The 12,662-nt window shown below is 45.9% G+C and overlaps 3 protein-coding genes across 3 annotated transcripts; 1 reads left to right on the forward strand and 2 right to left on the reverse strand.

Moving 5' to 3' along the window:
• Positions 1 to 945: 945 nt before the first annotated feature.
• Positions 946 to 5,704, reverse strand: trim69 (tripartite motif containing 69; the record flags this gene model as incomplete). The annotated part of the gene is made up of 6 exons (XM_080848169.1): positions 946 to 1,543; positions 1,874 to 1,989; positions 2,198 to 2,220; positions 3,861 to 4,094; positions 4,695 to 4,790; positions 5,180 to 5,704. The coding sequence occupies 6 exons, from the start codon at positions 5,702 to 5,704 to the stop codon at positions 999 to 1,001; spliced, it is 1,539 nt and encodes a 512-aa protein (XP_080704295.1). The 3' UTR covers positions 946 to 998.
• Positions 5,705 to 7,451: 1,747 nt separating this feature from the next.
• Positions 7,452 to 7,868, reverse strand: LOC308372695 (profilin-1-like; the record flags this gene model as incomplete). The annotated part of the gene is made up of 1 exon (XM_080847970.1): positions 7,452 to 7,868. One exon carries the CDS (start codon positions 7,866 to 7,868, stop codon positions 7,452 to 7,454), a length of 417 nt encoding a protein of 138 aa, XP_080704096.1.
• A 1,422-nt stretch (positions 7,869 to 9,290) lies between these two features.
• Positions 9,291 to 11,917, forward strand: pcna (proliferating cell nuclear antigen). Its single transcript, XM_080847289.1, has 6 exons — positions 9,291 to 9,727; positions 10,295 to 10,392; positions 10,564 to 10,631; positions 10,783 to 10,977; positions 11,102 to 11,225; positions 11,351 to 11,917. The coding sequence occupies exons 1-6, from the start codon at positions 9,507 to 9,509 to the stop codon at positions 11,425 to 11,427; spliced, it is 783 nt and encodes a 260-aa protein (XP_080703415.1). The 5' UTR covers positions 9,291 to 9,506; the 3' UTR covers positions 11,428 to 11,917.
• Positions 11,918 to 12,662: the final 745 nt, after the last annotated feature.

Raw genomic sequence — 12,662 nt, forward strand, 5'->3', positions numbered from 1 at the left:
TTGAAGCCTAAAGTTGATACAAAGCACAACTCCCTCTAGCATCTCTCTGTTCATCCTCTTTATGTGGGACAAATTATCTTTGATACACGTCCTTTTTTCAGAGCAGAGTTATCTTAAGGTACATAATTATTAAATCAGTAGCTAATTTCTCTACATGCAAAACTGGATCTACCAGTCAACTGAATTCCTCAAAGGTAATTTCCCCCTATTATCTTTAACTTAACACATTATATTTCATGCATTTGTGAATGGTACACTTCTTTCCTTTAATACTGAGAAATATAGTCATTTCAGACCACTATTATTGAGAACCATATGTGAGATGTGTGAGATAAGTCATCCTTCCTAATCATCCTTCCCTCAGATACTTTCTCATGTTGTTATTCCTCCTTTCCCATCTCCACACTCATAGTCGAGGTAACCTGCCTGCCTCTAAGTAATTTAGAAGAAAATGAATGACATCTCCCTCTATAGAGCCTTCTTCTAATGAGGATACTTTCTCATGTTCCCCTTCAACATATGTTGTTTTTCTAATGAGGAGACTTTGATACTTTCTCATGTTCCCCTTTTTTCCCTCCCTTCCCATCTTCACACTCATAGTTGAGGGCACCTGCCCCTAAGTTATTTATAAGAAAATTAATGACATCTCCCTCTATAGAGCGTTCTTCTAATGAGGAGACTGTGACATGTCATCAGCACAGGACAAAAGCCCACGTTTTCAGCCTCCAAATCTTTTTTACCACTACAAAATCATAATTTTTACACTTTAAATGCACAGTGAACAGGATTATTTGAATATATCCAGGCTGAAGCTCCTCCTAAAAACCTTGAAACGCAGCAAAGTCTCTGACAGCTCAGAGACAGAGACGAGTGACACGGAGCACCATCCCAATCTAGCACCTCTATGTTTATCCTCTGTGTGTGGGACATATTGATCATTTGTGATTGGCACACTACTTTCGTTTAATACTAAGAAATATAGTGTGCAGGTTTAAGGCTTAGATCTTAGGAAGGAACACTTTGAGAGGCTCGTTCTCGTGCACCTTGTCCAGGAAGCCAAGGTTGAAGTAAGGATACAGGGTCTCTGTGAAAGTCTCGTGGAAGGTATACAGGTGCGTCATGCTCTCAGCGTTGTAAAAGGACACCAGGCCTCGCTTGTAGTCCACGTACACCCCGATCCTGGCCATAGGCTCTTCCAGAGAGAGCACCGTGGGAGGAGACGTGCCTGCCATGTACTGGATGCCGTAGGACAGTGAGAGCGTCCAGAAGCCATTGGCGGGCAGAGCCTTGATAACCCCTTTCCTGGGTACGGACTCGCGCGCCACACCAACCGTCCACACAGTGCTGCTGTAGACCTCGATCTCCCAGTAGTGACGTCCGTGCGTGAAGCCCTGGCTGCCCAGCAGCGAGAGGGCCGCGTTGAAGCGCTCAGGGTTGTCCTGCACACTGCTGTTGAAGGTCTGGTAGCGCACGCACGTCAGAGAGGATGTCAAGCCGAGCCAGGGGTTCGCTGTGCTGGAGTTAAAGGTAATGGCTGAGGGCACTGAGGAGAGAGAGTGAGAAACAAACAAACACACACATACACACACACACACACACACACACACACACACACACACACACACATACACACGCACAAATTCACAATGCATCAATAAGAGATTTTGCACATTTGACTTGAGATCTCATCAGAGCCAATTAGAGTAGGATACAGCACCTCACACCTCTATGTCTATTCACACTCCATGAAGCAGAAGATTGGTATCGCCCCCACTAGTGAACCCACGTTAGCACAGCTGTCCAAATATAGATCAGGTGATTATGGAGCATGAACCCTGCCCCAGCGGGCTTTGGCTGTGAGCCCAGCTCTCACCTGGGTAGATGCTGCCTTTCAGAGACTTCCACACGCGGTACTGCAGTGGGCCAGCGAAGCGCCCCTCACACAGGCTCGGCGCGGTGTGGGTGGGCTTCTCAAACTTCATTGGCTGCCTGTGGGCGTCAGGAGGGACCACAGCGGCAGAAAGAGAGAGGGAGAGAGAGTAGGGGAGAGCAGGGAGGAGAGAATAGGAGAGAGACAGAGAGAGAGGTGGCGAGGGGAGGGAAAGAATGAGCGAAAGGAACAATGAAGTTTATTCCCCCTCCAAAATAAATAATTAAAATGTAATAGGATCCAGTGCAAAAACACAGAATGTCTCACCTCTGGAGCAGTGTCTTCATGTTCTGCAGAGGAGACAGGAAACGGAGAGAGAGAGGAGGGGAGAGGGTGAGACACAAAAGAGAGAAACAGAGAGAGAGATTAATGGTGAGACAGAGAGAGAGGCAGATGGAGAGAGAGAGAGAGAGAGAGAGAAAAAGAGAGAGGGAGAGAGATGGATGGTGAAACAGAGAGAGAGAGAAAAAGAGAGTTAGGGATAAAGAGAGAGGGGAAAGGAGAGGAAGAGAGAGAGAGTCTGATTAGCTTGGCAGGAGTGTAGCAGACGAAGGGAAAACTTTTCCACATTACATCAGCGTCTAAGAGCACTTCACCGGCACTCCAGCTCTCTTTCTCCTACTCCCAGCCTACGGGAAATCCCCATCTGTGTGTGTGTGTGTGTGTGTGTGTGTGTGTGTGTGTGTATGTGTGTGTGTGTGTGTCTGTGTGTGTGTGTGTGTCTGTGTGTGTGTGTGTGTGTGTGTGTGTGTGTGTGTGTGTGTGTGTCTTTGTCTGAGTATGTGTGTCTTTGTCTGTGTGTGAGTGTATATTCAGCCTATTTAAATCATTATCTCTCCCGGCTCTGATGGGAATGAGCTCACATCCTGCTCTCTCCCTACGGGGCGTGTGCCTGCTGTGGCCTGGTGGATATCATCCAATAATCTCACTCCACATCATCCTGACCGCACTAATTAAAGCTTGTTGCTTGTAAACTGCAATTAGCACATGAAGAGCTGCCCTCCCCTGCCCTCACAACTCAGAACATCCACTTTCATACTGGCAAACTTTGTCCCTTCATGCAGGCACAGCTAAAAGTCGAATAAAAAGCGGAGGACATTGTCAGATGTTAATGTCATCTGTGTCTTTGTGACATTTTTAAATCTCCGGTCTACTTTTGTCCAAAGGTCCAGACTGTGAGATTAGCCTGTTTTCATACTAAATCCTTCAATCATATGGAGTCTGTCTCAGAAATCTCAGAGCAGAGGCAACACTCAAAGATCGCAACTCTGATTGTCTATTTTGAAAGGTCTGGTTCAAACAACCCTAAAGAGACATAATGGATCAGTCAGAAGATTACGCGTCAGAGGATTTTAATACAATTAAACTTTTAGGATTTGGATATGGTTAACATAGGACTAACAAGGTCTCAGTTGATTTCTTGTCCTAAGGTCCTGTCAAGCTATATACTGGTGTTCTGTGGTAAACACACCATCTCAAATCTTACCTTCTGAATCAAAATAGTTTTCACTAATGAATTTCCTATCTTTCATCCATTTCTCTTCCTTCCTTCCTTCCTCACACCTACTCATCATAACCACACACTCTCAGCTTCCTCAGGTAGAAGGAGTTCAGATTTAATAAGTGCTAATCAGCACAGCAAAGCAGCTGTACCCTCTGGTCTTAGACTCTCTCCTCGTTTACAAACTTTGCTATTAAATCAACTGTAATATTTTTTGTATGTGTTGCTGGATTTTCTCTCAGTGTTTATTCTGTCCAAGCGCTATTCTATGTAAGTGAAGTTGTACCCTATTGTAATTCTAGAATAGTACTCTATTCTATGTAAGTGAAGTACTCTATTGTATTCTAAAATAGAACTCTATTAAATGTGAGTGAAGTTGCATTAAAACACCTCTCTTACAGCTCAGGGTTGGTTGGCTGCGGGTCTCACCTTGAGTAGGGCGAAGGGGTCCTGCTCGCGGAGCTTGTCCTGGATGTCAGCGAGGGCGCTGCGCAGGCGTGAGATCTCCACGCTGAGCACAGCCTTGTGCTCGTCCAGCCGGATCAGCTCGCGCCGCTCCTCCGTCTTCAGCTTCACCTGCAGCAGCTTCTCCTCCTGGTACAGGAACTGGTGCAGGTCACTGAACTGGGCCTCAATGCGCTGCTTCAGGTCTGCAGTGTGCTCCTGTAAGAACGGGGGGAGAGAGAAGGTATGTTTGTGTGAATGTGTGTGTGTTTGAGTGGGTGTTCCTGTGGAGGAGACACAGAGTGAGTGTGTGTTCCTGTCAAAGGTATGAGAAATGTGTGCTCCTTTAGATAGAATAGTAAGAGAGTGAATATGTGTTTGTGTGTTTCAAGTGTGTGTCTGTGTGTGTGTGTGTGTGTGTGTGTGTGTGTATGCATGTGCTTGGGTGTGTTTGTGTGTATGTGTGTGTGTGTGCGTGTGTGATTGCATGTGTGTGTTAGTGACATATTGAGAGAGTGGGGGTAGTGAGTGAGTCACTAAGCAGCAGTCATTGAGTGAGTTTCCCAGGTGTGTGCCTACTAGAAGTGTAGGGACATGTTGAGAAATGCTGTGAATGTAATCATTAGGAGAGCAAAGGGCTGACAGCTTGTGAAATTCACAAGAGTTGTTGAGCTTCAGCCCTGGCCCCCTCACACCTGGCACCAAACCCCTTCATGTGATCCAGTATCACTGCAGGACCTGGGCTGATGACCAGGGACACAGAAGGAGGATAAAATATCTCTCTTCTGGGAAAAAGTTATGGTGTTATTTTGTTCTCACCTTTAGTTTCTTGACCTCTTGCTCTGCCTCTCTCTCGCACTCCAAGGCGGTGTTGAGCTCCCCCTGGAGGGCACTCATGGCACTGTTTAGAGAAGTCTGGCAAGAGAGACAATGCAGTCATGGCATCAGTGGTAGTCTAGGCAAGGCAAGGCAAGGCCATTTTATTTGTATAGCACATTTCATGCACATGTGCAACTCAATGTGCTTTACATCAACAACGTCTACTGGGCCCGCTCATGGGCAACTGTGCATGGAAACAGCTCTGGAATGTCATTAATAAAGGCGTGTATTAAAGTGAGACAGAGAGAGAGAGGGTAGAAAAGAGGTGAACAAAGAACAGAAGAGAGAGGGAAAGTAGACCATAGAGATCATAGGTACATTCTGGAGGCTAAGTAGACAGACCACAGAGATACTTTCAAGAGGAACATTCTGGAGGCTAATGCCATGACGAATAGCAGAGAGCTGAATCAGTGCCGGTGTCTTACCCTGTGTCTCTGCTGAGCCTCCTGCACACCCACCAGTGAGTGACTGCGGTGGTCCTGCGACAGGCCGCACACCAGACACACCAGCTCCTGGTCCTCTTCGCAGTACAGCTTCAGCTCCTCCCTGTGCCTGCCGCACAGGGGGGCAGGTTTAGGGTCCATGCCCCTGACACCCCCTCCTCCGATGCCCCCACCACCCCCGCCACTGGAGCCCAGTGTCCCTCCGCTTTCCTCCAGGCCTTGGCAGTAGCTTTCCACGATGTTGGCCACGATGCGGTTGCGACGGAAGGTCTGGCCGGGGAAGAGCTTGCGGCATTGGGGACAGGAGCCGGTGCATGCACCCTGGCTGCCCTGGCCTTGGCCCTGAGTGTGGCCCCGCGGCCGACCCCAGTAGCCCGAGATGCAGGCCTCACAGAAGGTGTGGTCGCACGGCAGTGACACGGGCTGCTTGAAGATCTCCAGGCAGATGGAGCACGTCAGGTCCCGACTCAAACGTTGAGCCGACGACTTGGGCATCTGGGCGGCCATCTCACATCTGCTTTTTATTCTCTTCTTTTTTTTGCTCTGCTATTTCCTGCTCAATTTGATCCCCTCAGTCTATAGTACAGACTTCTGACTGCTGTTCTCCTCGAAAGCACAGCTTCTGACTGAAAGTTTCTGCTTTCTGTTTTAGTCCAAGTCTGTCTGTGCACGGCAATCCCCTTCTCCCTCTGACGACTTGGGTGAAGTTTAGCCGTCCTGTTTCCCCTCCTTTCTCTCGGTCCCTCGCTCCCTCTCACCCTCTAATTTGGCTCGCCTCTCTGCTCTCTGCTCTCTCCTGGCTTAGGCTTCCTGTTGATTGTGGGAAAGGAAAGGGGAGGGGGGGGGGGGACAAGGGGGCGGGCCTTCTTTGGCTCTAACTTCATCCCAGTGTAAGAGTGTAAGAAGGGGGAGTGGGTTGCTTGCTTCAACTCCCCCCTAGTTGACGTCAGGCTCAGTGTCAGGAAACCAAGGCAGGCCCTAGAGATACTATCCTTGGACTGTTTATTTAGGGAAGAAAAGAGTGGTCACTGCCGTGGGGTCTAGGCTGTAGCGAGGCCAGTATAAACACTCTCTCTACTGTACTTACTAACACACACACACACACAGTATGGACATGTGTTAAGCTCTCGTGTGTGACCCAGTCTGTGTGAGTGTACACTGGAGCCATGTGAGTCTAAACAGATGTGCCCTACTTTCCTCGCCACTTACTCACCTATTATACTGTATAGACCAGGGGTGAGGTGATGATTGTCAGAAAAACCCAACCCTTATTTTAGGGATCCACGTCCTTAGACATATTCAAACCAAGCATAGACTTTTAGGAGGCTGTCGTGACAAATTGAGTGGATTTTTTTTTTCTTCTCTGACTCGGCAAATTCTCAGGATCTTTTGAAGTTTGCTTTTCAAACCAGAGGTCTGCCAGACGACAGACTGCCTCGCACGTCTGAACAGCCTTGAGGGATCTTGAACAACAAACGGCGTGGCTATAGACTCATATTTATGCCAGATACCTCCCTTGAGACCGCAATCAGTTGAACACAGGCTCAGGCCTGGAAAACAAAGTTCTCCACATCCTCCTGGGCTACTGGCTCCTTTCCTCCTGACTATTGTTCCCTCTCCATCCCGCATATCCTGACTCTTTGTGAGGATCCTTGGTGGTGGTGAACTACACACTGTCCTCACTGCAAGAGAGGCTCGCTTCAAAAACCCACAAACAAACATAAACTAGATCACACATCTATGCAAAACAAAATGACCTTATAAAATGCATCTTTAAATGTTTCTATGAGAAAAAGAGTGAGTTTGTGCTTGTGAGTGGTGTTTTGGAAGGGGGGCGGGGGGGGGTAACACAATGAGTACATGTCTCATCCTAAGAGGTTGTTTATTTCGTTCAGTTGCGAGGCGTGTGGGAGTTTGTGGTGCGCTCCACATTTTTCCCTTCTGAGTTGGATTATAATCCTCAGCGGAATGAGCTGCCTTTCCAGCAGGCCTCCTCCACTGTGTAAATCACACACACACCATCCCATAATCCCAGTAATTTTGGCCTTGAAACCAACTTGTTACCGTTTATATCTGCTGGGAATTCCCACCCAGTTGTCTCGCTCTCTTCTCTCTCTTTCTCTGTGCAGCCTACTGCCCTCTCTCCCACTCTCTCGCCCTCTCTTCCTACATCCCTCTCTCTTTCTCTCTCGCCCTCCCTCTTTCTCTCCCTCTGTCTCAGGGTTTGATGTGTTAATGTATACCCAGTTCCTCTCTAAGCGCCAGCATTGAGGAGGCATGCTGCCATCTGGTGCGCCCTGTGGTTCAGTAGGCCACTGCCCACACCACATCTCCCCATGAGCAGCAGGAGGTGGGCCCGGGTGCGGCAGACAGCCACTCCCTGGCTGGGCCGCTGCTTGGTGCGCAGGTCCATGCTCCGCTGCCCACCGCTGCCCAGCTCGTCCCTTAGCAGCGCCAGTGGCATGCCGCCCAGGCTCAACCCGTGTGTCTGCAGGCGTTGGCGGTCCGCGGCCAGCAGGCGGCGCAGCTCACGCCGGCTCAGGTGCTGAAGGGTGCCCTCCTCGGCCGCGGCCAGCACCGCCCCGCTCTGCAGCTTCACCACGGCGCAGTCCACACACTGGCCCTCGCTCATCAGTTGCGTCACACACTGCTGCCACAGCAGGTCGTCCATGCCGTATGGAGAATGGTTCGCAAGGGGGAGGATGACTAGGACTGCTGGCCACTGGGTCTGAGCAACAGGTTTAAGAGACAAAGTAATGAGAGTGAGAGAAAACAACAAGGAAAGTCCAAAGCCTGAGTCCAAAGCCTGGTGTACGACTCAAAGGCCGTCTACAATTTGTAGTCTTTGCAAAAGTAGTGATTTGTGTTACAATGTGTAGAATAAAGGCAAAAGAGTGTATGCGACCATGCTTTTACAATAATAACAATAAGGTTGATATTCACTTCCAACCACAACAAGTGCATTAAATTACCAATAAAATTACAATGTTGGCACATTTATAACAGCTGCTAGCAATTAGCATGAAATGAAATGGAACTAGCAGTTTAAAGTTTTACATTATTTATATTCATATTAATAAAAGGCTTCTTAAAGTCATATTTCAGTTCATGTCATCATACTCATACACGAAATTAAATAACACAAATATCAAAACATCAAACATCAAACATCAAAACATCAAAACTAAACTCAGTTTCCATTGTTGTATAATTCTTATCTGTGTGAACATGAATTTCTATGAACTGAATGAATACTCTCCTACCCGCTACCAAGGGTTGATCTCTCTAAGCAAAAGGCAATATTAGCGTGTGATGCTGATGCCGAATGTAGGCTACTCCTGACGTCACAAAGGTGTAAATTGCTGTTAGGTTCCCACTATGAAAGGGCATGAAACGTGTCAACTAGTCCACTCATCCCTGACTGATGACACACACTATACTGAGTGATATAACATATCGTCGCTGATTTAGGACCCATAACATTCTTTCTCTGCCCCCAGCTTTTCTGCAATCCATAAGTAGGCCTACTACTTACTTTTCTCACAGTTTCTTAAATTACCCTTGGCTCCATCAAGTACAGCCTTCATGGATTTCAATTTAAGCCAAACGGGTGGTACAAGGACTTTGATTTTGCTATTATCTACTGGTGAAATAAAAAATAGAAAAGAATTCTGTCTGTCCTAACGCACGGTATGAGTGTTTACTTTGCTGTGCATCTTGAGGTTGCAGTGACACCCAGTGGCACTATTTTGTCATTGCCCACTTTTTATTTTGGGTTTTCAACTGATTGTGACCCAGGGCCCACCATTCGGACGCAAGAAAGATCACTGTTGTTAGCAAAATAGTGATTCCCTCCGTGAAACTACGTTATTGAATATATTGTCAGGGACTACCTGCAATGCCTTCACGGACCACAAGGGGACCACTGGTTTGAAAACTCCTCGGTTAAGGTATTCAGAGAGCCAAAATGGCTGCTGTAGAAAATGTAGTTTCCTGACAGGAGGAGCCTTGTGTCAAGAGGAAGTTGCGTATGGAAATCAACCCGGGATTCAGTGAAAAAGAAGTGGTAAACGCGCGCTTTTACATTTCAGAGCTCAGCGGCGCGAGGGATAGCACTGCAAAGAATCAACTAGGCTTTGGCATCTGTAAAACGTTACTTTGTTTGATTATACGGTTTCTACACTTTTACCAAGTATCGTAATTATATATTTAGAAGGTCAGCCTACTGTGATATCTCTGAGTCTATAAGGTTACGTTTTTCGATAACTCAAGTCAGCCTAGTTCGTAGAGAATAAAACTACCAGTCAAAATGTTTGAGGCACGACTTGTTCAAGGCTCAATCCTGAAAAAGGTTTTGGAGGCTCTGAAAGACTTAATCACAGAAGCCTGTTGGGATGTCAGCTCATCTGGCATTTCACTACAGAGTATGGACTCCTCTCACGTCTCCCTTGTGCAACTGACTCTTCGAAGTGATGGATTCGACTCATACCGCTGTGACCGCAATCTTGCAATGGGAGTTAATTTGAGCAGGTATGTATTAATTGTCTATTCTTGATCTTCTGTACTGAAGTATTGTCTTTTAATGGAATTGTGATGGCGGATGGGCATGCCCGCGCTAGTCTGGGAAACTGCTAAAATGGCTAGATAGCTAATGTTAGCAAACTGCGTAACAACTGCACTTGTTGTAACTCTCTAGCCTGTAAGATGGGCACCATCAGAATTGTCAGACTTTGACACGATTGACTTTTTGAAGTGGCTCCTCGGAAGAAACATTTGATACTGCACTACTGGTGGGCCAGGGCTGATTGGTTGTATTTGGTAGATTGAGACATATTTGCTGTAATGCAGATTGATTCATGAACATAATAGATTTGATACTCCATCCTGCTGACGTCATTTCGGCGCGCAGCATGCTCTTGGCGGGAAACTCAGATTCGCCGAGTTGTCAATAGAAACAGTTGCATGAATACAATTTGTTCATAATGTGCAACATTTTAAATCCGACGACAAGAAAAAGTCAATTTTATATTACATTGTGTACGTATAGGAATTTCTATTATCATAAACTCAAAATGAGAGCTTCTCCTTATGTTCCAGTATGTCCAAAATCCTGAAGTGTGCTGGAAATGAAGACATTATTACCCTTCGCGCCGAGGACAATGCCGACTCCCTGGCCCTGGTCTTTGAGACACTCAGTGAGTTTTTGTCTTGTTTCAACATCATTATTTCCAAAAGGTTAATTTTATGGTTAAAAAAATAATAAACTTTTCACCCTTCTTGATTGAGATATCTGTAATTCTGCAACACTGTGTTTGCATTTCCCCCCTCTATTCTGCATATTGTAACACTTTTGATACTTTTCACAGACCAGGAGAAAGTGTCAGATTATGAGATGAAACTGATGGATTTAGATGTGGAGCAACTCGGTATCCCAGTAAGTATTCTCAAGTTTTGTTGCTATAGGAATTTAATGAAGTAGTTTGAGAGTTTAATATGCATTGACTCCTAATCTGACATGAACAGTGAAATGCCTCAATTCTAGAAGTTATACGTGTAACTGGAAAATATATATTTTTGTTTTTTAGGAGCAGGAGTACAGCTGTGTGGTGAAGATGCCCTCCGGCGAGTTTGCCAGGATCTGCCGTGACCTGTCACAGATTGGAGACGCTGTCATGATCTCCTGTGCCAAGGATGGTGTCAAGTTCTCAGCCAGTGGAGAGCTGGGCACAGGCAACGTCAAGCTGTCCCAGACCAGCAGCGTGGACAAGGAGGATGAGGCGGTGGGTGTAGAAAACAAACGTATAGGTCACCTAAACATGTCCAAAATTCACATTTTGCTCTTGCAACACGGAAGGGGGAAGTGGGCCAGTGTGGTTAATCTGTCTGTGTATATGTATGTTACAGGTGACCATTGAGATGAATGAGCCAGTCTCTCTTATCTTTGCCCTGAACTACCTCAACTTCTTCACCAAGGCCACTCCCCTGTCAAAGACAGTCACCCTCAGCATGTCTGCAGATATCCCCCTAGGTAAGGGCCTCCTCAAGAACTACTGATGTTGTGTGGGTGATGGTTGTGAAAATAGTTTTGAATTGAACATAGTTCCATACAATCATTCTAAACTAGAGATTGTACTTTTCTCTTCTGTATTACAGTGGTGGAGTACAAGATTGCAGATATGGGCCACGTCAAATACTACCTGGCCCCTAAGATCGATGAGGAATCGTCCTAAATCTACTGGAAGGAAGGCCGTAAATTGCCAGTTGCATCACGTTCTGAACCCAAAATGCATTGCTTACATAGTTACCCTGGGGAAGTGAATTGAAACCAAACCAAACCATACAAAAAACTTGTTACTGTTCAAGATCCAATAATGGTAATATGCTGCTTTTAGCACTTTTGAAGGTAACATCTTTTCACGTAAAGGGTGAGCATTATGAGCTGTGTTTTACCATGTGTGTATGATTTTGAGATTTGGATTCTAATTACGATGTGCCGTGTCACATTTTAACCCAGGAGAAGGACCATTAAGAGATGATTTTGTAGAGCCAGCTGTTCGGTTTCAACCCCTTTCTTTCACTTTCCTCCCGTTCTCCATGAGTATGGGTCGCTCGTCCAACTGTCCAGAAGTTCATTCCGCTGTGTAGATACTCCACTCTGTAAATATTCTGATTGGGCTCTGTTGGTTATCCTCTAATAAACCTTTTGTAATGAATACACTTTCACCTGGGCTTCAGCAATGTGTCAATACTTTCTTGAGAGTAAAAAATATACTTAATATTAAAGTAAAACAATGTGACTTGAGTTCAGTGTGCCTGTAGCCAGGTTCTCATTAAGCAGCCACTTCGCACTTGTTTTATGATGGAGGCTGGTTAAGTAATGGTGAGCCTTTTTTGTTTATATTTATTTGTTGAGGCTTGTCGTTTGGGTGAAGTCCATACAATAAGTATGATCTCTGCACTTCTTGTGCTCTTTCACTGGAGCCATGGGGTTTTTGCCCTGACTACTCAAGTAGTGATTAACTTCATGATTTGTATTACAAATGTGTAAATGTAAAATGGCTGTCGAATAAACAACATAAGTCATCTGCACAGTCAAGTTCTAAATCACATTCCACCCACACACAAACAACTGACTACAATACATTAACGCCACGTTTTTCAGGTAAAGTAACTTGTATCAAGGTAATTCAACATTATACCACGTTATACATTTGAATCTACCTCAATAGCAAAGGCAATACCGTGTAAGTGGTTACATAATGCTGGCCTATTGGTGAGCTAGCTCCAGGCGCGCTGGAATCAGTAGTCGAGATGGGGGGGGATGGCATCCCCCTTAGGTATTAAAATGGTCAAAACCATCCCCCTTATGAAACGGCCATCCCCCCTTCCCATCCCCTGTTATTTGATCAATTAATGTGGAAATATTGCCACTATTTAATTTTCAACATTCTACATTTTTTATGTA

This window comes from Sprattus sprattus, assembly GCF_963457725.1.
Source record: "Sprattus sprattus genome assembly, chromosome: 11".
Classification (NCBI taxonomy): Eukaryota; Metazoa; Chordata; class Actinopteri; order Clupeiformes; family Clupeidae; genus Sprattus; species Sprattus sprattus.

Excerpts from the sequence above, each read along its gene's own strand:
- pcna (XM_080847289.1), top strand. The coding sequence starts at position 9,507 with ATGTTTGAGGCACGACTTGTTCAAGGCTCAATCCTGAAAAAGGTTTTG. Across the intron at positions 10,393-10,563 it reads CCTGGTCTTTGAGACACTCA|ACCAGGAGAAAGTGTCAGAT; the intron begins GTGAGTTTTTGT and ends TACTTTTCACAG. Across the intron at positions 11,226-11,350 it reads GTCTGCAGATATCCCCCTAG|TGGTGGAGTACAAGATTGCA; the intron begins GTAAGGGCCTCC and ends TCTGTATTACAG.